Source organism: Trichomonas vaginalis, chromosome II (genome assembly GCF_026262505.1).
Source record: "Trichomonas vaginalis G3 chromosome II, whole genome shotgun sequence".
Lineage (NCBI taxonomy): Eukaryota > Parabasalia > Trichomonadida > Trichomonadidae > Trichomonas > Trichomonas vaginalis.
In genome coordinates, this window is record NC_067204.1 from 6,151,257 (window position 1) to 6,177,372 (window position 26,116).

At 31.7% G+C, this 26,116-nt stretch overlaps 11 protein-coding genes and 2 pseudogenes across 13 annotated transcripts, besides 2 other annotated features; 8 read left to right on the forward strand and 5 right to left on the reverse strand.

Moving 5' to 3' along the window:
• Positions 1 to 6,953: part of a mobile genetic element that runs on past the window's edge.
• TVAGG3_0495410 (uncharacterized protein) lies at positions 32 to 843 on the reverse strand (the record flags this gene model as incomplete). Its single annotated transcript, XM_051236369.1, has 1 exon — positions 32 to 843. A coding segment is annotated over one exon (812 nt), but the record flags the coding sequence as incomplete, so codon positions are not given.
• TVAGG3_0495420 (protein of unknown function, DUF4107 family) lies at positions 5,948 to 6,475 on the forward strand (the record flags this gene model as incomplete). The annotated part of the gene is made up of 1 exon (XM_051236370.1): positions 5,948 to 6,475. One exon carries the CDS (start codon positions 5,948 to 5,950, stop codon positions 6,473 to 6,475), a length of 528 nt encoding a protein of 175 aa, XP_051094194.1.
• Positions 6,954 to 7,568: 615 nt separating the features above from the next.
• On the forward strand, positions 7,569 to 8,198 carry TVAGG3_0495430 (uncharacterized protein; the record flags this gene model as incomplete). Its single annotated transcript, XM_051236371.1, has 1 exon — positions 7,569 to 8,198. A coding segment is annotated over one exon (630 nt), but the record flags the coding sequence as incomplete, so codon positions are not given.
• Positions 8,199 to 8,351: 153 nt separating this feature from the next.
• Positions 8,352 to 19,947: a mobile genetic element.
• Positions 9,109 to 9,372, forward strand: TVAGG3_0495450 (uncharacterized protein; the record flags this gene model as incomplete). Its single annotated transcript, XM_051236372.1, has 1 exon — positions 9,109 to 9,372. One exon carries the CDS (start codon positions 9,109 to 9,111, stop codon positions 9,370 to 9,372), a length of 264 nt encoding a protein of 87 aa, XP_051094196.1.
• On the forward strand, positions 10,049 to 10,387 carry TVAGG3_0495460 (KilA, N-terminal/APSES-type HTH, DNA-binding family; the record flags this gene model as incomplete). The annotated part of the gene is made up of 1 exon (XM_051236373.1): positions 10,049 to 10,387. A coding segment is annotated over one exon (339 nt), but the record flags the coding sequence as incomplete, so codon positions are not given.
• On the forward strand, positions 10,418 to 10,714 carry TVAGG3_0495470 (uncharacterized protein; the record flags this gene model as incomplete). Its single annotated transcript, XM_001330173.1, has 1 exon — positions 10,418 to 10,714. One exon carries the CDS (start codon positions 10,418 to 10,420, stop codon positions 10,712 to 10,714), a length of 297 nt encoding a protein of 98 aa, XP_001330208.1.
• On the forward strand, positions 11,126 to 13,437 carry TVAGG3_0495480 (annotated as a pseudogene). Its single transcript has one exon. A coding segment is annotated over exon 1 (2,312 nt).
• On the reverse strand, positions 14,251 to 15,143 carry TVAGG3_0495490 (annotated as a pseudogene). The gene has a single exon. A coding segment is annotated over exon 1 (893 nt).
• TVAGG3_0495500 (uncharacterized protein) lies at positions 15,271 to 16,302 on the reverse strand (the record flags this gene model as incomplete). Its single annotated transcript, XM_051236374.1, has 1 exon — positions 15,271 to 16,302. A coding segment is annotated over one exon (1,032 nt), but the record flags the coding sequence as incomplete, so codon positions are not given.
• A 150-nt stretch (positions 19,948 to 20,097) lies between the features above and the next one.
• On the reverse strand, positions 20,098 to 20,505 carry TVAGG3_0495510 (uncharacterized protein; the record flags this gene model as incomplete). Its single annotated transcript, XM_051236375.1, has 1 exon — positions 20,098 to 20,505. The coding sequence occupies one exon, from the start codon at positions 20,503 to 20,505 to the stop codon at positions 20,098 to 20,100; it is 408 nt and encodes a 135-aa protein (XP_051094199.1).
• Positions 20,506 to 21,806: 1,301 nt separating this feature from the next.
• Positions 21,807 to 22,022, forward strand: TVAGG3_0495520 (uncharacterized protein; the record flags this gene model as incomplete). The annotated part of the gene is made up of 1 exon (XM_001330171.1): positions 21,807 to 22,022. The coding sequence occupies one exon, from the start codon at positions 21,807 to 21,809 to the stop codon at positions 22,020 to 22,022; it is 216 nt and encodes a 71-aa protein (XP_001330206.1).
• Positions 22,023 to 22,046: 24 nt separating this feature from the next.
• Positions 22,047 to 22,283, reverse strand: TVAGG3_0495530 (N-acetylmuramoyl-l-alanine amidase family; the record flags this gene model as incomplete). Its single annotated transcript, XM_001330170.1, has 1 exon — positions 22,047 to 22,283. One exon carries the CDS (start codon positions 22,281 to 22,283, stop codon positions 22,047 to 22,049), a length of 237 nt encoding a protein of 78 aa, XP_001330205.1.
• Positions 22,284 to 23,037: 754 nt separating this feature from the next.
• TVAGG3_0495540 (Ankyrin repeat family) lies at positions 23,038 to 26,048 on the forward strand (the record flags this gene model as incomplete). Its single annotated transcript, XM_001330169.1, has 1 exon — positions 23,066 to 25,993. The coding sequence occupies one exon, from the start codon at positions 23,066 to 23,068 to the stop codon at positions 25,991 to 25,993; it is 2,928 nt and encodes a 975-aa protein (XP_001330204.1).
• Between the last annotated feature and the right edge of the window lie 68 nt (positions 26,049 to 26,116).

The following is a 26,116-nucleotide window of genomic DNA, read 5'->3' on the forward strand; positions in this document are numbered from 1 at the left end:
TTCATCGTTATAACTAAATGCTTCTGGTGCTTTACCTGTGTCATACTGTACAGTACAGCTTATGTCATAACCTTTAGCACGAATGTATTTATATCTTCTTTCATTAACATTTTTTGTCTTCGCTTCATCACTTCGTGTTAAATATCCATGGTAGTCCGTTATAATCTGTTCGTCTGAAGTTATATAATGAACGTGGTTTTTATCTGCTTTTTCGGCTAATTTCTCATTAACATCATTCACTTCTAATTCAACTCTTCCGCCAGAACTCTTATTATCATTAATCTTTTTCATTAATTCGGTAATTACGTCATAAAGACTATATTCTGTTTTCGGTTTTGTAAATAATGAGTCAAAATTTCTTTTCATCATTACATCGCTGACATTAATGATATCACCAATTCCTTTTTCATTTATTCTCTTCATTAATTCTGCAATAATGACGAATATATAATCTGTTAATTTATTCTCTTCATCGAGGGTTATAGAATGTTTTGAAATTGAATCATTAACTCCTCTAAATAAATCAATAACTTCAGGATACACGTTTTTAATGTCTTGAATAACCCGACCAGTATCCTCGCCACTATGTGGCTCTGAGCCCGTTGGGCTCTGTTGTTCATGTTCTTCGTTCCCGTCGTTACGTGGTTTTATATCTCTAACCATCATCAACGCAGCCATAACCGGAGGGTTTGTTGCTACCTGTTCGAAAATCCGTCCGTTATGTATGGTATATCTAAATAATTTCTTTGTGTTTGTTAAAACATTTGAAACAAGTCTTTTAAAACCATCTACAAAATTTCCTGTTTCACCTAATGTTCTTGCAGCATTTACAAGCTCACCCATTCCCGCTTTTGACCCCAAAAACGTCCATATTGCATTTATTTCACTCTGTATGTTGTCCATTCAGCGAAACTAACACCCGCATCGCTAAGCTGAAATGAAATTCAGTGGATCGAACTTAATTCCACCTTCTTTTTCAATTTCAACGAACTCACTAACATGAGATTTTAAATATTCTTTCGTTAAAATTGTTTTCCCTGATGTTATGTCATTAACGAAACTATCACCGTCAAAAGTTAACGAATTCAATTTCGTCGTTGATGCTTTTATTTCATACACGCTTTATCGGATAGTTTTTGGCTCACCTTCTTTAGAAGCATATGAAACATTAATGAATGAATTATATGTATTCGTGAATGAATTAAAATCAATGATTTTCATTAATGACGCCTTTAATGATTCATTACTGTCGAATCCTTAAAACAATTAATGAACTGTCATGGGCTTTGCCCTGGTCGCTTCGGTCTGAAAAGACCTTCAGGACTCAAAGATCCGTTTGCGACTTTATGAAAGGTACACTGCAAACGCGTCGAGTTTGGATCAAATGCTGTAGTTGGTGCAGGAATATAATGATATAAGTCATTAAATCATTAAGTGACGTAAATAATGTTGTCGTTTTTGATTTAATTTCTTTAGCATCTGTTATATACGTAATTTTATTTCTGTAGTTTCTGAATTAAGATATTCGCTAAAATGTTTTGTAAACTGTTTTGAACAGCTGTGTAAACCGTTGAATTCGGAACTCTTACGATTTCACCATCCTTAATAAAAGGCATTGTACATGACGTAGTGCTTGGTCAAATCTTTCGGGATTATAATTCAACATATATTCTAACGCTTCATATACAGACCTATAAACAGTTGTGTCGTTCTTCATGACAACTTCACCATTTACAATGAATGGCATAGTGCATGGAGTTAAATAGGGTCAAACTTTTCATAGTCCTTCCATGTTATGTATTTCTCGGTATTTCCATCAGAAATAACAATATTTGTCAGTAAGTGTGAGAGAGTATTGACCAAAATATAAACGTTTAGCTCTGTCAGCTTCATACGGCATATGCAGCAATACTCATATTTTAATGAGAATAAAATGTTGTTCTATTTGCAAAGTACAGACCCAAACGAATACGGGACAGTAAAGCTACAAACAAACTTAGGTCTTCAGAATGAAGCGCTTGCTTTCAGAGTTGTTGACTTCAATACTATCGCTTCATTCGTTATAACAGATGAAACAGATTTCATGGAGCTTGAAATAGATGAAAGAGCACGAAATAAAGTTTCACAATAATGTAGATATAAGATGGAAACATTAGCTGGAGTGTTAAATGCTCTCATAAATACTACAATAAACAAGGAGAACGAAGAAAACTTAATGAATGATTAAACTTATTGCAGGAGTTTTGAAGTTCAGTTATGTGAAGGAGTTTAAGATAACACGAATGAAGTCATAGAGTTCAATTGCTTCTGGGAGCATACCATATGACATATTCCTTTGAAAAGTGTTGACAAAACGATTGAGATTGAAATCTGTTCCATACGTATGTTATGGTAATTTTGTACATTGAGTCTAAAATAGCTAATGTCACAGTATTTCAGGAGTTAATAGTAAAGGTTTCAGTAGAATATAAAATCCTTCTGTTATGCAGTCAATTCAATGTTCATTCCAAACGTTCCTGTTCATAGCAACTCATTTAGGTAAATGGATTCGCATTAGTCCTCATAATTTGAAAGACATGCAATTCAGACTTGTTGACTTTCAAGGCGAGCTGTAGAAACTGAAGGCACCAGTGCGAATGACTGTTGAAGTTGACTTTTTAGAAAATATTAAATGCAACAGCTTACAAGAGAACTCAGAGCTAAAAATATAAAGTATGAATGTTATGTATTAGGTCATGAACTTTGGTTGTTGCTGTTTGATGAAACAAATGAGTTAGTTATGTCAGTCAAGAGAACAGAAAAAGGCGTCAAAGGCGCCGAGCGCAAAGCGCTATATTGTGTTAGTGAAACTGCACCAAGTCAATAAGATTAGGTTTGCATTATGAAGATGAGTTCGATACTGTTGAAGAAGTTTTGGACAGATATTACAAATTGCTTTAATTTACTAAAAACATATTTCAAACAAGCTTATATTCTGTTGAAATTTGTATACTCGTTCGAATATTTATACTTAAACTCAACTCCTGTAGTTCCTGTTTTCAATGATGCGGATGTTACCTATTTTCATGAATGGTGGCGTTTGACCACAGCATTCGATTTCAGGTCGAGATAGTCAATGACACATTGTTTCCCTGTTATTCGTATATAACATTTTCAAGGTCTCCTTGTTAGAATTATTTGGTTCTTGCTTATAAGATTTGTCAAAAGCTTCTTATCGTCTTTGAGTAAAATTGTTTGGTATAACTGAAGAAGGTAATGGTCTACGTTATCTGAAGATTTGTTTGAACATTGTGTAAGGGTTGTCGTGGCTTCTCTTGAAAGAATTTGTCCAGTGGTGGATACTCTAACTTAACATCTGATGTAGCGTTAGCTTTGAAGCTGAGTTTAAATTCACGGATTTCAGTTCTGGTTCTTTTCTTTCAAACACTCCGAACTATAGTTCTTTATGACAATATTGTTTGTCGTTCGTGAGTCAACATTTGATGTTGGTTCAATGGAACATTAACGCACCAGCTAAGATGGATTTGCTTCTCATTTCATATAGAATAAAAACCTTTTATATGTATGAAATGAACAATATACTCGACAAGGTTTGAATGTAAAGCTAACGAATGAAAATATTGTTGAATTCACTGAGACAGTGCTGTGTATAAAGATGTAGAACTACTGAACAAAAAGAGCTAAGGGAAGAAGCAGGAACATGAACAAAGGTGGAAGCCTATAAAAATTTATGTCAATGATGGCTCAGGAGTTCAAACATAAAGTATGCAGAAAGTTATAAGTTTATGCGCTAAAAGGTGAAAAGCCTTCATTTAAGAACAGCTATTCTAACGCATATCCTCAAAAGTTAACGGATGGGAAGTGGATGATATGAATGACAGCAAAAATATTAACAGAAATGGCGACAGATGCATGGAATTTGTTTACCATCAGTCAATTGAAGGTAAACTTTAAAACAATGTTGGTCGTTCCCATGGAATATTTTTGACTTTAATGTATTAGTCATGATATGAATCTCAAGGTATGAACGAGGAGAGATGGAGACTTATATGCTTCCCAAATTTCTTCAAAAAGGTAATGTTATACCTGACTGTTCCAAATGAGTTCAATATCATAACGTGAAAACCTTGAAAGATAACGAAGTCAGTTATGAGACGTTTTATGTTTAAAGCTAAAAACCTCCATGTTTGCATAAGATTGCTACAGTTAAGTGGTAATGTCTGACTTTAGTAATGATGTTAGCTAATTTGAGTCAGCTTTGACACTAAACCTTTCCGGCGAAGTCGTCGCAAACGAGCAGAGTATTTGAAGGATACTTTTGAAGGTATTTTGAAAGTTTGATAGAATGTAGTTTGTCAGTCGTTTCATATCGTAACTCCTGAGTATTGACGTAAGTGTGTTTGTCAATAATTCTTTCCATCTCTTCTGAAGTCTTTTGCATTCCTGACTGTATAATTCAACGATGGCATAATATTTCCTCTTACGTCGAACGTAACGTTGAAGAAATTCAATGAGTCACTGTCTGGAACTTTAAACGACAGAGGCTTGAACTTTTGACATAAATGTTTTCGCTGTTGAATCCATAGAGTCTGAAGTTGCTGATATAATGATTTGGTCATAGTAAGAGTCGTTTCCTAAACGCTCTGTTATGAGTATATGACGAATGAGGTTAAATGTCTTACCTGAACCCATCTTTCCACAATAGAAATACACACCATTTGAACAGAACTCATAATCTTTGCTGAAAGGAAGAATGAGAGAAGAGTTAAGTTTGTCTGTAGTTTCATTCATGTCTTCATCTACGTCATGTATTAAATGCTTCATTTTATCTCCATTAAAAATGCAAGTCAGAAATATTCAGAACATAGCACCGAGTCTAACTGACAAGAGTATAAAGATATACTATGAACACGTTATGATGAAACCAACCAAAATTCAAGAAAGTCAGTATACTTATGAATATCCAAGACACTGGGTAGAGTATGTAGGAGGTGAGAAAGCTATTGAAATCAGACAGGTTCGAAGTATTCCAGCAGGAAGGACAATATTATTGAAGAACTTTAATGTTTTGAGGTATAATGATGAAACAAAGAAGCAAGATAGTTTTCCCATTGCTGTGTATGTGAACCTAGACACAGGAGATGACATGAAAGTTTTTAATACAAAGCTTCAAACGGTAGTGAGAGAACAACTGACTGCGGAAGGACACCCATTACCTTCAGAAGTTAGCATAGCATATAATTTTGAAACAAACTCAATAGATTTTAAAGTCGTCTCTGCAAAGAAGTCAGGTTTTACATTTAATGAAGCAGATGTATATTCGAATGAAAACTTCAAAGCTATTGCATGGTTAGATAATGACGATTGCTTTAAGAAAATATTTAAATTCAGTGACTCAACGATGTCAATAGATGACCTTCGTGGAATGTTACCATCGACGTTTACAGTTGAAGGTTCAGCAGGATTGCTTACAAGATTGTCAATTGGTGGTATTTGGTCTCGTGAGAACATTGTTATAAAATCCAGTATAAGTGAATTTGCTGAAGAATCTATATTATGTCTTTCAAACTATATGTATTCGCCGCCGAAGCATTATAGTATAACAAACTTTGTCAGTAAGTTTAATATAAGACTTGTTGAACCTTCTTCAATGAAAGATGTTGTGCTACCCAAAGACGGAAAGGATGGACTCATTATTGAGATGATTTTAATAGCATATTAAATGAGCTTGTTCTTGAAGGTCGTTCATGATGAAATAACAGTTGTAGAAGATGTTAGCAATTGTTCAGATATTTTGAAGCGTATAGATGAGATAAGAAAGAAGTTAGATAGACCGCAAAGCGGTGAGGGCGAAGCACGTGAGAATGTTTATGTTTCATTGACTTTCTCCAGTAACGAGAACTTTTATGAGATAATATTGAAGAGAGATGATTTTAATATGGTGTAAATGGTAACTTGGGCAGCTTTAGGCGCAATGGGAACAAAAGCATTAGCATTTGGAGCAAAAGCACTTGGAGCTTATGACGCAGTAAATAAAATGAGTGGAGGAAGGGTTTCAAAGACATTAGATGCAAATAAAGGAAAGATTGGAGGCTGGGTTGCAAAGAAGTTAAGATTAAATAAAATAGGGCTCATAAATAAAGCATCCAATTTGGTTGCGACTGAGTCAGAAAATGCTTTAGGAAAGGACGATGAGTTTGCAAAACACGCAAAAGACTTTAATGACCAGATGAAAGGTGAAACAATGCATTTAAATAGAGTCGATGGAACTAAAGAAAATGTTTCTTCTCCACCAGTAGTTCTTCCGTATGGTCCCTATGGAATGTATGGAAACCCTTACGAAAGACCATTTGACCCAATGACTGGTGGAAGTAACTGGTATCATTACGGACGAAGAAGAAAGACAGTCAAGTTGGAGACAGACGTGAAGAAAGCAACTAAAAAGAAACCAAGGAAGAGAGTTATAAAGCAATGAATTCAAGTGGGTGAAAAAACAGGTGAAAAAAGAGGTGAGATTTCACCACTTCACCTAAATTTATTTTTGTGCTATGTTTTCATACGTGTGAGGGTGGTGATATCATTAATTTTTAAGTTCATTTTTTATTTTATTTTTATATAAATGACGAAAACTATTGAGATAACAAACTACAACGGTCATGAGTTCAAGAATTTGTTCTTCGTTCCTCGTGAAAATACATTCTATCAGATACGAGGGAGAAAGGGTAAAGTTAGTTTGAGCGTTTATGACAACAAACATAATGGGAGATATATAAAAGCAATAGATACAAACGGTAAGCGTGTTTCATTAGCTTTGTCAAAACTTACTAACATTTATTTTGACAGTGACTTTGACTCTGACGATTGGAGTGACAGCAGCGATACTGAAGAATATGAACTATTGTGTGAAGCACAGCAATGGGAAGCGCTGCAATACTTTTGTAAATGAGAACATTAGTGGGAACGTTAGTGAGAACGTTTATTTTTCATTAGTGAAGTCGTTAGTGAAGTCATTAGTGAAGTCATTTATGTGTCAGATGGTTTTGTAAATATTTAAGGTTAAGTTGGGTAAGGTGGAACGCAGTGCCGCCGTACCCAAGTTAACCATACTAACTATTATTGGGTTTAGCAATTGAGAAACAAGGTGATAACATGGTTGCTTTATGTCCTAAGTGTTATACATCATTCAACGGTTCAATCGATGGGAGTGATTTTAAAAAGATTGCACAAAAAATGAAGGGTGTTAGTTTACGACAAAATAAGCAATTAACACCTAAAAAATATTTGGATATAATAAATGATAAAGTGATATTTGATGGTCAGAATATTAATTTACAACTTAAAAACAGGTCAATGACTCGCTTAACAATCGGTAAGACTGCATTAACAGGAGCACACACTAAGGCTGTATGTTGTGAAAATGGATGTTGTATGCCATTTATTTAATACAATTTAAAATTTTATTTTTAATGAAATGCCACAGAAGAGACAAAAGGAACCGTTAATAATGGTTTTGATACTATGATTCAAAGAGGTGGGCACCCTTAAACATTTATTTTATTTTTATATAAATGAATAACACATATTTAAAAATTTTAATTGATGATTTAGTACTTAATCAAAATTTTCTTAGTTATTATGATTTAAAATCATATCTCCAAAAATATGATAACACTATAACGGGTGATGATATGGAATATTATTATCCATATTATAAAAATGAAGTTTTGAAATATCATGATAAAATAATTTCTGAAATTAAAGACAAAATTAAAAATAATGAATATACAAAGGGAAAAACTAAATCACAACTTAAACAGTTGAAAGATTTCAAAAATAAAGTATTAACAGAAGAAGATATTGATGAATTATATAATTTATATAATCCTGAGCCGCAAAAGCAAAAGGAACAAAAACAAAAGGAACAAAACGCCCAGGTTCTTCAGACCATAAATGAAGCACAAGCTTTAATTTATGATTCATTAGTTAAACCATATTCAGCCCGACTTTTAAATGAAGATCAACTTTTGGAATTCATCCTTCAACATAAACTCGAAGCGGGAAAGTATATCAAACCTTTATATACAGCATATTTAAAACAAATGAATAGAATACATCCAGAATTAATGAAGGAAGGAATGAATTCCAAAATCAAAGCAGATAAAATTAAACCACCTGCAACACCAAAACCTCCAACGACAGTACCGCCTCCTCCTTCAGTTAATCCTTCATCATTCACTTTATTATATCCATTTCAAACATTAAAGAAGCAAAAAGATTTTAAAAAGGATTTCAAGATATTAAATAAACCAATTGACCCAAAAATTCAACCGTTAAAGGAAAAATTTAGTCGCCCCTCATTTGCTCCATATCCATATTCATACGAAATCGATCATCTGGAATATTCAAAAGGAAAAGTTACTTATTTATTTGCCATTAACATTAACACTAGATATTTATATTGCATTCCAGTGAAAGGGAAAACAGAACAGGAAACAAGAAGAGCTATTCAATACTTACTAGATCATGAAAGAGTAGATAATATCAGGGGTGATGGTGATAAAGGATTTCAGGCAGCTATGACTCATTATTTCCCACAAATTAATTTTTTCTTTTCATCCTCTCCATATACGTTTCATAATAAAATAGTTGATGCGGTAATGAGAACTCTTAGAGATGCGTTAGGGGTTAACGGTCAGATATACTGGGATGGAAATCATGACTCCATCATACAGCAGTTAGTATATTATTATAATAATACATGGCATAGAACTATAAACATGAAACCAGTGAAAATGAAAAATGATATTTCAAAAGAATGGGAATATATTAGAAAGCAAATGGAAAGGTTGAATGATGTTAAACGTGAACAAATTAATTCGGGGCTCATGAATTTTAAACAAGGGGATAAAGTTTTGATTCATCTCGATTATGGAAAAACTGATAAATCAATGACAAAAAGAAGACGAAGATTTGACACAATAGCTGAATTTGTTAGATATATTAACGGCAATGCATTAGTTGAAGTTGACAATAAATTAATAGAAATTCCGATTTATTTTATTACTCCATTATATTTAAATAATATTTAATTTTTTTATTTCGTAAGAAATGAGTGACAACGAAGCAGCCAAGAGTCCAGACGATGAATATAAAAAGAAACTAAACAAAATTAAATCAAAAATATGCTATTACAAAAAGAAGCCACAATGCGGTGGGGTTGAAAACGATGAAGAAATAATCGAAAAATTAGAAACTTACCGTTCAATCCTTAAACTGAGTGAAGCAAAAATAAAAGAATTTAATAGAATAAATAAATTGATTGGAAGAGATGAATTTAATAAAGATGAATTTTTAAACTCAATCCAAATTTAATTTTTATTCCTCTTTGACAACATCTCTCTTTCCATCATTACTGCATAACCACATTTTCTCAATTTTAGTGGTTTGTTATTTTTAACATGTTCTTGCATCATTTTTATCATTTCCTCCCTTGTTATGATTCGTGGTAAATTTTGAGCTTGTGGGGTATCCATTTATGATAAAAATAAAAATTTGTTATCAGTTATTTTATCGTTAATGTTTACAGGTTATTCAATAATTAATTATTTTTGAAGAACTGAAGGTGCTACCATGTTACCATGTGCTACCAGGTTAATTAACTTCTTTTAAAAAATGAGACAACATGACATTTAGACAACACAGCAGGGGAAGGCAGTTATGAATTATTTTTGAAGAACTGAAGGTGCTACCATGTTACCATGTGCTACCAGGTTAATTAACTTCTTTTAAAAAATGAGACAACATGACATTTAGACAACACAGCAGGGGAAGGCAGTTATGAATTATTTTTGAAGAACTGAAGGTGCTACCATGTTACCATGTGCTACCAGGTCATTTAACTTCTCTGAAAAAGTGTGACAACATGACATTTTGACAACAACACAGGAAATGATTTGTCATGACTTCATCGGAATGAGTGTAAATGACCCAAAAATAAAGTTAGTTTTAAAATTATTTTTATTTTTTTATTTTGTATGTAAGAACAGAAATGTCAGTCGAAGCAAAAACATTCACTAACAAATCTAATGGCGAAACATTCACAAAAGGCACTTATAACGGTATTGAAGTCTTACGTAGAGACAAGGATGGTTACATTAATGCAACAAAGATGGCAAGAGAAGCAGGAAAGTTAAACCATTTAAACAGATTTCTCAATAGTGCTAAAATACAGGAAATTCTTGAGTTTTGGATGAACGAATACGGTGGAGCCAAAAGTGGCTCGACCTCAAAACAAGCATTTTATGAGCTTACTAAGGGTGTTATAAATGAATTCAAAGGTATTTACATACATCCTGACCTCGTTCATTTTGTTGCTGAATGGTGCTCTGTAAAGTATGCATTTTATGTCAAAGATATTATGGACTCCATAGACAAGAAAGTTCATGAGAAATTAGATGAAGAAGAACTTGAAGATACAGTAGAGAATGCTAAACCTTTGTTTGAAGAAGAAGTTGGAAAAATGTGCGAAAAACAATTAGAACATGAACGTGAGTTATGTTATGGTTATAGAGATTCTCCATACGAACTAGACCAATGGGAACAAGAAAATTTAAAGAGAGAATTTAGAGAATATGAACTCGCTAAGATAGCATTAGAAGCTGCAGAAAAGAAGTTAAAAGCTTGGGGTTGTTTTGTACAAAAATATTGTGAGTAAATGAACCATTTATTTTTATTGAATTCACCAAAAATAATTTTTAGGGTAGATGGTTAGATCTAACCTCATTTCTAACCTCATGACATTTTGACAACAACACAGGAGGAAGGCAGTTATGAATTATTTTTGAAGAACTGAAGGTGCTACCATGTTACCATGTGCTACCAGGTCATTTAACTTCTCTGAAAAAGTGTGACAACATGACATTTTGACAACAACACAGGAGGAAGGCAGTTATGAATTATTTTTGAAGAACTGAAGGTGCTACCATGTTACCATGTGCTACCAGGTCATTTAACTTCTCTGAAAAAGTGTGACAACATGACATTTTGACAACATTTACGAAAATATGATGCAGTCCAAAAATAAAGTTAGTTTTAAAATTATTTTTCTTTTTTTATTCCTATATAAATGACAGCAACAAACAACAACAGCAACTATATCGTTTCTGATGAAAAAGTTATTGATTCATTAGTTGAGGAATTAGTTGTGGCAGAAAATAAAACCCTCAACGAAAGAATTGGTGAAAACAAGATTGATTTACATAACTACCTCAAACATGATGGAGGAAGAGGAAGGAAAACTGGTATGCTTTATTAGTAAATAAAATTTCAAATTTAACGATTATAGATGTTGATATCAATAAATCGTACAATGATGAACTTAAAGAAACAGTTAGAAAAGACATTTTATCAAAACTTTCGGATAAAGATGTTATCGTTAAAACCGCTTCAGGAGGTCTTCACATTTATTGCAACACTAATTTCTTCTATGCAGTTTCGAACAGAATGATTAAATGTTATTCCTGCAATGATTATGATATTGACATAATGACTTCTATTGATGATTCAAAGCGTTCATTAGTGGTTATGGCTGATTCAAGAGTTCGCAAGAATGCAACAGAACCAATCAAAACATACTCATTCATTCGTGGAAGTTATGATTCAACATTAACTAGAACAGTAAACGATATATTAAATGATTTGAATATTAAGGTAAGAGTTGAACAGAAGAATGAAGAAATAAAGAGTATAATGAATGAAAACAAAGATGTAAACATTGACGATAAACTAGCTCAAAGCATAGTTGATGGCATCTGTGATTTTGAAGTACATAATGATGGTGGAAACATGAATTTAGAAAAAGAAATAACATTGTTCACACTGTTTCAAGCAATTAATTCGTTACCGGATCATTTAATTAATGAAGCCTACGATAACGTTTATAACTTCTGCAATTTAACTGAAAATGCAAAAAGTAATTTTGAAAAAGCACGTAGTAGATATGCACATTTAATGACTTCTCCATTTGTTTTAGTGAAGATTCTAAAACTATACCAAAAGGAATATTATGATGAATACGTTTTACCTTTATTACGTAAGCCAAAAATAACATTTGATATAAAACTTGATGATTCATTCTTGATAACAGATATTAGACGCAAGGCTGAAAATCATCAGTATAAAAACAGTTCTGAAGTAATTGAGGATTTATCACGTGTAATCCGTTTTGTAGATTGTGGAAACAAATACTTCATTCAAAAGGACTATAATATCCACGATAAAATGAATCAAATATCATTCGTTCTTCAATCAAACATGAAAGAGTCACTTAAAATGATTAAATTATTTAAAGAAGAAGGTAAAACAATAACAGCATGGGACGTACTACTAAATCAATTGTCTTCATTAACCGTTAAGGGTGTTTGCTTTAAATCTGATTCTCCAGATGTTTTCTCAACGTTTCAAGGTTATAAATACAACGTTCTCGAAAAGCCTGATTACTCAAAAATTGAGATGTTTATGAATTTCATTAAAGAAGCCATTTGTGATAATAACGATGAAGTGTATAAATACCTTCTCGGCTGGATTACATCAATGATTCAACATCCTGGAATCAAGAATGAAACAGCAATTATTTTGAAAGGACTTCAGGGAACAGGCAAAAACAGATTTACAGACATTATTTCTGAACTTCTCGCCGGTTATTCATGCAAAAACATTACCGAAATAGGTGAGCTAACGGGTAATTTCAATTCAGTAGTTGAAAATAAAATGTTTCTTGTACTTAATGAACTCAAGAATGTAGGTGAAGACAGACTCGCAAACTTCAACGCTTTGAAATCAATTATTACGGATAATGAGATAAGAATTAATGAAAAGAATCAACCCAGAAGAACTGCTCAGAACGTTGCAAACTTCATTTTCGTAACTAATAACGTCTACCCTGTCAAAATTGAAATTGGAGACAGAAGATACGTAGTTTTAAGAGTTAATGGTAAATTCAAGGGTCAATTTGATTACTTCAAGAATTTAATGGATTCATGCACTAAGGAATTTTATGATAATTTACTGACGTATTTTATGCAATATGACCTTTCATCATTTAATGTACGAATCATACCGATGACTGAAGCCAAACAAGATTTAATCGAGTTATCAACAAATCCTTTAGATGTATGGATAAATACACATTATGATGAATTGTGTGCAGGGATGACGTGTGAAAATGCTCTATTCTGCAAACCATCAGACATGAAAGACAAAAACTTTCAAATGAGTATTAAGGATAAATGTGATAGGAAACATAGAAGAATAGACGGTAAACAAACATGGTGTTATGTTTTGAAAGAAGAAATGAAAGGATTATATAAACAGGTTGAACCAAACGATAATGAGGATTCATTTACTGACGATGAAATACCTGTAAATGAAGCTTTATAAAGTATGATTTGAATTTATTTTTGCATTAATCCTCCTGTGTGTTGTTGTCAAAATGTCATGTTGTCACACTTTTTCAGAGAAGTTAAATGACCTGGTAGCACATGGTAACATGGTAGCACCTTCAGTTCTTCAAAAATAAGTCATAACTGCCTTCCTCCTGTGTTGTTGTCAAAATGTCATGAGTTAAATGACCTGGTAACATGGTAGCACCTTCAGTTCTTCAAAAATAAGTCATTATTGAATAACCTGTGTTGTTGTCAAAATGTCATGTTGTCACACTTTTTCAGAGAAGTTAAATGACCTGGTAGCACATGGTAACATGGTAGCACCTTCAGTTCTTCAAAAATAAGTCATTATTGAATAACCTGTGTTGTTGTCAAAATGTCATGAGTTAAATGACCTGGTAGCACATGGTAACATGGTAGCACCTTCAGTTCTTCAAAAATAAGTCATTATTGAATAACCTGTGTTGTTGTCAAAATGTCATGTTGTCACACTTTTTCAGAGAAGTTAAATGACCTGGTAGCACATGGTAACATGGTAGCACCTTCAGTTCTTCAAAAATAAGTCATTATTGAATAACCTGTGTTGTTGTCAAAATGTCATGAGTTAAATGACCTGGTAGCACATGGTAACATGGTAGCACCTTCAGTTCTTCAAAAATAAGTCATTATTGAATAACCTGTAAACATTAACGTAAACATTTATTTCTGCAGTTCATTCATTACTTCATTACCTAATTAATTACAAACATAAAATATATTTAGTTCATTCAATGAACGCGGTAAGCCTGCAAAGTAGGCTCAAGCACATTCAATAAATGCGGTACCATGCGAATACAGTCATAAATGGTGGCATATAATCTTTACCCAAGCCTGTTGGATTTGTTGTGAAAGTATGTGAATGATTTCCTCCTGGTTCAGTTGGTCGAAAAGTCTTTTTTGCTGAATGGTTATAATCTGGAGATAAAACGTCATTGCCAGCATAATATTCTGAGTTGTATAATGGATGGTCTCTTAATGAGTGACTATGGTCACCAGAAAAGTTTGTAGTTCCTGTATGAGTGTGCGGTGGAAGGTTTGCTTCTTTAATTTTCTTCGAACCTCCTGTTTGCTTTGAAGAGTTCGCACAATAGAGGAATTTATCTACAATCTGTTCCCACATACCGAAACCTAAAACTTCTGAAGGATTTGTTGAGTTCATCGACGTATAAATAGAACCAATGGGGTAAATCATCTCAAGAATTGTATTTAATCCATTATGAATATTGAATTTATTATATAATATTGAATTTGGGTGAGTATTTAAAACTGGTCTTGTTATCAATATTAACGTATTATTTTTGAAAATTGCTTTTCTAACATCTTGAAATTTTGTGATTTCAGACCAGTTTCTTCCATCACTACTGATATTAACTAAATCACCACATCCTAAAGCAATGAAATACCCATCAATATAAAATAAATTTGTAAATCTATAATTTTGAGTAAGTTTTGGAGTGAATGAATAAACCAATTCCCAATTTGATAAATCCTGTGATAAATAAATATGTCTGTTATAACTTACAGGATATGAATAGACCATTTCACCTGAAACGAGAACATAAACATTTGATCCATAACATAAAGCTTCAATGTCTCCATCAGCTTGAAAAATTTGTTCAAATTGACCTTGTGATATTGAAGATGATCTATAAATTTTATCATTTTGTAGGATAAAATACATGTTGTTAATGTAATACCACTTACTTGTATAATCAATTTTCAAATCTGATGACATCATACTAAACATATAATAATTTATCCCATCCTCACTAATGAAAATTTGATTGACTTCATAAATTAGTACCCATTTATTATTAACACATCTAATAGGATTATTTGGATATTTAAATTTAGCATCTTGATTTAAATTACATTTGAACCATTGGATACAATCGAATGAATAACAAGGGCAAAAATCATCTTCAACCGTTATCATTCCCATAAATTTGCCGTTATTATATTCAACATATAAAATTCTTGGATTAATGATTGGCTTTCGTGTATCAGGATTCAAAACAGATGGAGTAAATGATTCATAGTTTTGAAAATCATTTGTTTTAAAATAATAAAGCACTCCAGCTGTATAAAATAAATACATGGTCACTCCATCGAAACATATCCATTCAAAGGAATCTATATCAAAGGTTTTATCTGATGATTTCATAAAATTTAAAAATGGCGGAGTAAAATAGACCTCTGATTGTTTTATTTCTTCATTAACATAAGTTTTATCTGCTTTCTTCTCTAACTCATCGTTAACATAAGTTTTATCCGCTTTAAGGTCTAAACATCCTGAAACCCATCCTGTATCGGCTTTAGTTTTTAAAATCTTTGATGTCCATTCATGATACCATTCAACCCTTTCTTTAATTTCATTATCTTTTTCGTTAACATATTCCTTATCTGCTTTCTTCTCTAACACAGCAGCAACATATTCCTTATCTGCTTTCTTCATTATGTCATTTAGGAAACCTTTTATGAATTCCTCATTTAAATTAAATCTTCCAATCTTCAAAACTTTAGGAAATGCATTTAATGCGTAATATCTTTGTTCTTCTGGTGGAATTGATGTTATATCATCCGTTATACCTTTAATTTTAGAATTCATAAATAAAATTTCTTTTATATTTGATATCACTGCACCACCTTTGCAAACGAATTCGAAATGGTCATTTTTCAATACTATCTCCAAATCTCCATATTTCAACCTTTGCGTTTGTTCTGCCGTCTTTGAATTATATGCATATATGGCGTATGTAATGGTCTGAGGGACCTGGGTGCTTTGTGCCTTAAGTTGCTGTGGTTGCTGTTGTTTAATCATTTATTATGATTTAAAAATAAATATTTAATCTGTTATCTCATCAGCTATTTTTTCTATTTGAAATTGCCATAATATTTCATTCATGAATTCTAAATCACAATCAAATAGGTCAGTTACTCTAAATTTAATATTTGATAAATCTTTTGAATGAAGAATAAATGAATTCCCAGATAATTGAAACGGATATGATAAAGAAAATGTGTTTAAGTTGATGGATAAAATGTTTTGTATTGATGGGTAAGAGTTAGGGTCTAATGTTTGATGTGAAAATCTCATTGGGGTATTAACTTTATCACATTTGATTAAAATGAAATTGGAACCAGTGTCAGAATACAAAACATCCCCAACATCTTTTTCAAAATTTAATATCCCCAACAATGAACGAAGATGAGGAGTACAAAATTTAATTTTCAGCGGAAATTTAATAAGGTTATTTATTTCATCAAGTTCAAAAAGTTTATCAGGTTTTGATTTAAAATTTTCTTCATACCATATGATAAATGATTCATTTAAATAACTTAAAATCATGTTAATATCCCATTTCGTTATCACATTATTTATATACATATCATACGTTTTTTCATGGTCATCTTTAATAAATGATATATAATCTGAAGGGTCTAAAAGAATGGGATTAAATTTACCACTCACAGAAACGAGAGTAACATTATAAATTCCGCTAACTGTTAAATTTAATTCACAGTTATTATTCGAAATAATATTGATAATTGACATTTTTATTACGATTAAAAATATGGTAAAGCGTTATTTTCCAGTGATAAATAAAACTAGAATAAGATTACCTCAAGAATTCATAAATTCAACGAATAAGAAATTCATTCATGTTATAAATTTTAGTGTTTTCAGAAAATATGAGTCGATGTCATATTCATCATCGGGTTATATTTCACTTCATTCAAATTTAGTTCAATCAAATCCATATAATGACCATTTCATAAGATTTTCAGATGGTATTAAAAATGTAATTGATAGATTAAAATATGAACAGATTGACAATATCGAATTTTTGGAATTTTGGTTTAAATATCCCGATGGAAAAAAGATTGAAGTTAAAGATAAAGCTGATACTATAACAAAAACAATTACAATGACCGATCCGGATAGTGGGGAACAAAAAGAAATAAAACAAACGATAGAAACCGGTGAAAGGTCAATTATTATTGATTATGATTCAAAGGATTATTATTCGATAATGTTAATGCTTGAATATTAAATAGCCTTAACAAAGAATTTTTCAAGTGATATTTTATATTCATCAACTATTTTATTATAAATATCATTATATGTTAAATGAAGTTCAGTTGTTGTTCCGTTCTTTGATATCTTAATTGTGCTAATATCCTTTATAGGATTTATTTTTGCAACTGTTCCGCAGCATGAAACCTCATCATCTATGAAAAATTGAATCTTAACGTCTGAATCTTGAACATCACAAAGAATGGCGATAATGTGAATTAATGATTCATAAGGTAAAATAATTAAACCGGATTGGTCAATTAAATTTATTATTGAATCATAATTATTAATTATTATATCACGGTAAATTTTCATTAATTCAGAATTAATGTCTATTTTATATGGTGCATTGCGACTGGAATCGTAGATTCCTGGGTTCTCGATGTTTGATGAAAGAGGTGGGGGTATGTTGGATAAGTGGGAATTTCAACAGGTTCTTTACCGGGTTCAGATAAAATGATTGGGTCTCCATTCTCATGGTTTTCTTCATTCTCCTCATTCTTCGGTAAGTCACGAGTTAATAAATTTGGTTGAGTTGCTGACCTAGTTAATTCAGGGCTAACATTAACTTTAACATTTTGAATAATTCGTGATTTATCATCATTTACGTTATAACCAACCGTAATCTCTGCTTTTGCGTTAGTGTTCTTTTGACTTGTGAAACGTCTTCTCATTTATAATTGAATAAAAAAAAGAAAAATATATTTAAAGTTTTATTTAGTTGTTACGGTAATATCCCAAGGTTCATCATTGTTTGCTTATACTTTCTTTGTAACTGCACCAATTATGTTATTGATATTGCTTTGAGTCTCTTCCAGTCTTATTTTATCATTTACAATATCTTTAATCATTTCATTACATGCATTCTTAAAACCATCTGATTTTTTCTAATTTACGTCTATCACTTTCTTTAATTAAATCAAAGTTATAACCTTGTTGAGAATAAAGTGGTTTCTTTATCAATTCCTTGAACGCTTCTGAAAGTGAAGATGAAGAAATTCTTGCCACTTGAATTGGTTTAAATTCTGCTTTCATTGCTTCTTTCTGTTCATTGAACACTGGATCGAATAAAGCAACTTTAAAGAATTTCTTAGCTGGAATTTCAGGTCTCAAATTTGCATATTGACATCAAACTGATTAACATATCGTGGTAATCCATCCGGTCCCTCTTCAATAGCATTTAATTCTTCATTGAAATAAGAATATGGATTATGACGGTATGAATTAATTGGACCATTTTCACCTTCTCCAATGTATTGTTTAACAGCTTTTCCATTTTCATCAAATTTCATAGGATAACGTTCATTATATGCTTTACGTTTAGGATAATCAGTTATAGTTAATTTATACCCATTTATGACTTTAATATTACCTTGACCATCAGTAACAAGACTTCATTTATTCCATCAGGCTTTCCATTTGGTCCTGTAATGTCTGCTTCATGTGCTTCCCAATTTGGTCCATGACGTTTGGCATATTCTGAGCTTCTGTAATGTTAAAACGTTTCTCATTTGTTTAACATCCTTTTGAAGACCGGCAACAATGTGGACTAATTCTTTCATTCGTCTGGAACTTTCATAGTTCTATTATATGCACCCTTTTTGTTTGTCCTTGTTTTAATGGAACCTGTAGAAGATTTGCTATTTCTGTCATGTTTAATTATAAATAAAAAATAAAAATTAATTATAAAAAGTTAAATTTAACACATCCTTTATTTAAATCAACTATTATTTTTCCATGTTCACCTAATTGCTGATATTGTGTGTAAAGTTCATTAATGCTCATTGGTAAATTCACTTGATAAAGCATAACGTTCAACTGTTGACGACTAAAACCACTGAAAATGAAAAGGGTGGACAGGTTTGATTTAATGTTTGTGCTTAATGCTTTGAAATATTGAACAGCCATAAAGAATGAACACTGAATGTGTCGACATTGAGTTAATAACTGATTAAAATATGATTTCTCATTAGTTATTAGTTTTGATTTCACGGCATCATCTAGAAAAATGAGTGAATGCAAAAATTCTCTATCAAAATTTGAAATAGAAAGTGTTTCAAATAATTCATCCGTTGTTTATCAATAATTTTATCCTCTAATCCTTGCTTCTTGATTGTATTATATAATTCTTTATACATTAAAAAGTTTTTTAAATAATCTTCTGCTTCTTCTTGTGATAAATAAATAATTGGAATTTTGATTAAATGCTTTAAAGATTCAAATGTATCATCTGAAGGTAACCTGAATGGTTGATATAAATTAACACATGTGAATAGGGGAAGTGTTAGCAATAATGATAATTTGTTTTAATATCGTTAATGTTTTACCTTTATTTTGTTTACCAATTGCTGCAGTGATTGAATTTAAGTAACATTCAGAATATGGAATTTTCATTAATTTTTCCTTAGATAGAGCATTTCTATTATCACTCAATGCTTCATTAATCATATCATCTACGTATGTATTATATATTCCTGCTAATTCTTCATAAGGGGTGGATGAATTTAAATCCATTTAATCAAAAATAAATTTATAATTTTAAACATTTCTATTCATCAATATTTCATCATATGAACTTCTATACTGTGGTGGTGTACCTGTTGGATGATATTTCAAACCTTCGTCCGGTGTCCATGTCCAATATGTAGTCCTAGTAAACCAAACCTGAGGAGGATTTGTCACCTTTGAACAGTAAGTGTCATTTTCACCCTGAATGATTGGATAAGCTTTCACTTGTACTGTAACTTGTGAATTGAAAGTTTCTAATCCATCAAAGAATATACCTGCTCCATCACGTTGAACTGGAATAGTGCATAAGAATGAAGTTTGGTCTTTCCATGTTCTAGCTAATGGCATGCCTTTATTATCATTCAGTGGTCTAGTTAATGAGTCCTCGTATTCTTCCGTGCATTCATTCACTCCATCTAAATCAGAAGCTTGAAGCATACGTGTAAAGAATATGTCGCCCACTGTGGTCATCGCTTGATCGGGGAAGTTTCTGGAATCTATAGTGACCTGAAGACCTCGAAGCATTGGATTTTCTAAAACTGTTCTTTGCATTGCATTCTTTGGAAATGTTAACACAACATCTGTAACATTATGAAGAGCGTATGAGAAATCTGAGCTAATACTTCAGGAGTGATGCAACCTCCATTTAGTGAACGAACGTCAATATGTTGAGCTGGAATCATGAATGGATCTTCCTTACTAAATAAACGTGGTATTGCTTTAATTGATTCTTCAATTAAACCGTATCCTGGTGTAATGCATTTATCCTCTAAAACTTCCATCTTTGTGCATGAAATAATAACGTTATCAACTGTTGCGTCAGCAGATGTAGCGGCTAAGCTTGTAATTAATTTGGCAGGAAGTCCGATTTGTTGGAATTTGCGATCATATTTATAAACATGATTCATAATCTTTTCATAATTTTCATCAGTTATCTTTTCATAAACATAATTTTGTAAATCAGCAACTCTTAACGGGTCAACCTGACAAAATACTAAAGTATCCCTGAAAACATAATATTTAAGAATGATTTCACCAAATGATTTAGGATAATCATCGAACGCCTGAAATGCTAACAAATCATTTACCGGAATAATCATATCAAAAGTGACATCAACTTCTTCATTTGCATTCTTGAAAACTTCTGAAGGGTCAATATATTTACCACATACTGAGTTATCATATTTTTGAACATTATTATATAACGAATGAACAAACTTTTTAACTTTCCTTTCTGATTTTGGTTTATATGTTGCAAATGCGAAAGATTCACGGGCACAATCCATTTGAAGATAACCGGCATCACCTCTTTCGGTTTCTACTTCTAATTGTTTAAAGCTTTGATTTGATGATTTGTAACCAACGAATAAACGCATGCATTTAAAAGCGGCATCACATGTGAAAGCTTTATTTGAAACTAGAGTTGCTTTAACTTTGCGTTTAATATATGTGTCACCTAATTGGTTCACATCATGAGCCGGATTTGTAATTCTTAAATGAGTTTGTTTATCATCAAAATATGGAGCATCAGAGTCATAGCATGAACTTTCAAGTTCTCTATAATATCTTCTACCGTCATTCTTTGCGAATATTTCATTTATCTTTTCGAATGAATGAAACACATTTCCATTAATCGGTTTAGTGTTTGGCACCAAATAGTTAGTCGTCATTTATTAATAAATAAAAAATCAAAATTAAAAGATGAAAATGAATTTTTAATTTTAATGAAATAATCAACTATGGCTGCAGGTATATTTAAGAAACTGTGGGATAGAGTAAAAAGAGGAGCGAGTAAAGTTTGGGAAACATTGAAGAAGGGAGCAAATTGGATATTTAAGAATAAAGAAGCAATTAGTGACGTTGCTGAATCAATAACACCAAAAGCTGCCCCAATAAGAGAAGTTTTAAATAAAGGAGAAAAAGTTTATCAAAGACTACAACCAATACTAAGATAAAAATAATATTTATTTATTTTTCCACTATTTACCTCCTATTTTATTAAGTATTCCTTCAGCAATTCCACCAATTGCGTTACCTGCTTGTGCTCCCATCGCTGGATTACCTGCTTTAGTACCTAATACCCCACCTATGATAGTTCCTGCCGTTTTCGCTACTGGTGCTAAAAAGTTTGCAATGGGTTTAATAATATTTTTATGAACCCAACCCGCAGCTTTCTTAATTCCATCCCATAATTTTTTAAAGAATCCTGCAGCCATTTCTGATTTAATATTAATTAAAAAATATATTTCATCACTTATATTCTAATTTTTATTTAATGATAAATGAAACCGATTTTAAAAATGAATGAAACAGAGGAGGAAGAAATAAATGAAAGTGAAGATGTTCAACAAAAAATAAACGTTGTTAAACCAATTACTGAAATAAAAATTTTTTCATCTGTTGAAGAATTTAATGACTATTATGCTAATAATAAAAAATTATTTGAAGAATTGACAACATGTAAATTGAATAAAATGTTTAAAGTTGATGGATTCAAAATTTCAAAAATAAAAGGAGTGGTTAGTTTGAAATCTATTCCTCAATCAAGAATCACCTCATTAATGAAAATAGATGATTTAACAAAAAGAATAGAAGAGATTGAAGAAAGAATAAATCAAATAATTGATATCATAAATTCAAATAATCATTAATTTCAATTTCAATTTCTTTTTCTCGTTTATGAGGTCTTTGATTATGACTTTATTAATTCCATTCAGGATTTAAACAATGTTTAATTAATCGCGGAATATCTGACATCATCTATATATAGCTTCTTTTAATGATTTATGTTTGGGTTGAGTGTAAATGTCTTACAATTTTGAAAATTTTTAAATCTTGATTTATTCAAAAATGTAAGAATAAAAACCGTAAGAATCATACATTTTTTACTTCATATGTTAAAAAAAATGATACAAAATCGTTCAATATTGTATGAATTCTTACGTTTACAAAAAAAGTCACACAACCCGTCCACATATACTACTAACGTCATTCTGTGATGACTGAAGAATTTCGGCTTTTACAGAATCAACTAGAGAAAGAAGTCTCGATTCAATACTACCTTGCGACGTTATCACAGGAAACATATTCGAGGACGAAGAATGTTATATTAGATAGTAACGATTTAACAGAATTTTCTTCGAATGAAATTATTAGATTTTCAAGCATGCGTCCAAAACAAGAAGAACTCTATGCACAGCTATACACAGATATTTTACGTGATAAAAGCATGAATGCAATATTTATTAAATCTATCAAAACAAATTATACAAGTTTTAGTCGAAGAATTGTCGATCTTTCAGGTATACTTTTATCAGCAATGGATTTTAAAGGTGATAAACAGAATCAACTTGCTTTTGCAGATTTAATTCCAAATTATTACGCAGATAGTGATGACTCGGTACAAAAAGTTACAAAGCAATGGGTATATGAAGCATACATACTGAATTCAGTTGGACATATTTTACGTTATGATAATATCGATCAATTAAGAGAAATTCATGGTTCTACATTTGATGTAAATCAAAGAATACCAAATGGAGAATTTGAGTGTTACAAATATCCTACAATGCCACTGATTTCTGTCGCTGCAAGATACGGATCTATCAAATGCTTCAAATTTTTACTGATGAACAAAGCCTTGATGGATGAGGAAACAGCAAGTATGGCAGTATCATCAGGCAATTGGGAAATAGTAAAAATTTGTGAACAATCAAAATTATCTTTCGAAGACGCATCAAGTGCAACAACTTTTCATAGATATGAGTTGATTAAATGGTTATATAAGAAAACACATAATCATGTCATCTCTCTTACTAATATTGAGTCATTAATGACACTTGATCGAATTAAAGATAAAGAATCAATGTTATTTACTTTAGTTCGTAATGGGCTGTTTAAACCCGCCAAATTTTACATATTTAATGGTGTCAAAGTCAATATTTTAAATGATGGAAAAACTTTATTACAAACTGCTCGAGAAAAGAAAAACAAGAAGTTCAAACTGTTCTTATTACAACATGGAGCTCTTGATGACGGCCAAGAAGATAGCGATGATGAAGATGAAACAAATGAAAATGATAATTCAACTTTTTATTTCGATCCTAAACTTCTAAATGCATATGATATATCTGAAGTTGTTGACAATCCAATCTATCAAAAAGCTGCAAAAGTTCAAAAACTTACTGAAGATTTAATTAAAACTGATAATATCACGGATTTACCATCAGAACGACTCAAATGGTTAAAAACATTTTATGGTTCTGAAGCTGCTTTCGTTCCTCACTTCAATCCTAATGATGTTCCAACAAAAGAAACCTTTAATTTGAAAGTTGAACAAGAATTCCAAAGACAAGTTGCTAAAGGTCTTGTTAATCCAGAATATAGTGCAGCATTTTCAACAATGCCTACAAAAAAGGAACCAGAAAAGGCTGTTCAAACTATTACTTCAAATAGAAAGAAAGTTCAATACACATGGTTTCCAACAGCTGAAATTAATACTGCGAAAATGACAATTGACTCTCTTCCACATGTGAATGCAGTACAAAGACAAGAACTGCATAGAAAATTTGCGTTGCAAGTTATTAACATCATTTCACAGTTTGATGCCATTGGAGAACTATCTGATGATAAGATTACAGTTGAACAAGCAAGTTTACTGAAACAAACTTTAACTGATGCGTTGTCTGAAGTTAAAAAAGCACTTTTTAAACCATTTGGTAAAAAGTTGAATGAAAATAGAGAACCATTATATGCTCCTCGAGGTCTAATATCCGATGACAGATCAATTAAGCCTTTAAGAGACAAAACTTTGGGAACAATCTCAGATGAAATCCTTAAAAGTAATGGAAAACGCGAAACTTCTGGTCCAGATTTAGGTAGTTTCGCAGCAAATCTTGAAGAAGTAGAACAATTACCACTAGAATACAGACCAATTCCTAATTCTCAGCTGAAAAAGTTTGATTATGAGTCATTTGATAAAGCAGTTGAAGCAGCAAAACAAGATGTATTCAAAAGAGGCTACATCAAGACAGAAAGACCAAAAGAAACTCCAACAACGAAAAGAAAAATCACGGTTTTATCAACACCAAGAAAACCAGAGAAACCAAAGGCAACAGAAAACTTGGAGTTCAAGCCAAAGAAGAAATCCAAGAAAGAAATCAAAGTCCCAGCCAAAGAAGAAAGGAAACCAGTCACTTTGGACAAATTCATGACTCCAGAAGTCAAATTTTTCATTGCTGGAAAGAAAAACCTCAAAACAGAGGAAAGACAAACTCCTGATGTCAGTTACTTGGACAAAATGTTCACAACAAGACCTCCTGATGAAGTATTTCATGTCACAGCTCCTCAAGAAACTATTCCTCTTCCAAAATTCGAGAAAAGAAAGCCAGAAGTACAAAAAGGAAATTATTATCTCAGACCAAACGAAAAAGAAATTTCGGAACTTCTCGATACTTCAAACTTGTTCGTGAACGAAGAAAAGCCTGAAGAGCATGACCAGCTCACAGAACTATGGGAAGTTTTGAGTCTTCATCCTGATAGTCGTTTGTTGATGGCTTCTAGATTGTGTTCAATTATTGTAAATGATTCAACAAATGATTATCACTTTAAGACAATTAAACAGACTACGAAATTGCTTGTTAAGTACAAGAAATTATACAAGAAGATCAAAACAACACTGGGATATGATCCGAAGGCTATCACTCCTGAAGGAACAGAAACTCTTAACAAATCTGTTAAAGAATTGTTGGTATTGATAGGATCTTTGATACATGCTGATAGAGAATTGACACAGATGCTTGGAAGTCCTTTGATTACATCAAAAGGATTTAGAATTCCTGAATATTTACATCATAATAATTTGAAACTCCTTAAACTTGCTCAACAAGCAAATATTGACATTGGAACACTAGGTGTTTCTGAATAACTATGATATTTTGTTTTTATTATAAACTGTTTGTATGAATATTATTTATTTTAAATATGAATCTTTTTGCAATGTTTTCATTCAATGCTTAACAACAAACAATAGAATTCTATTCTTTTATTG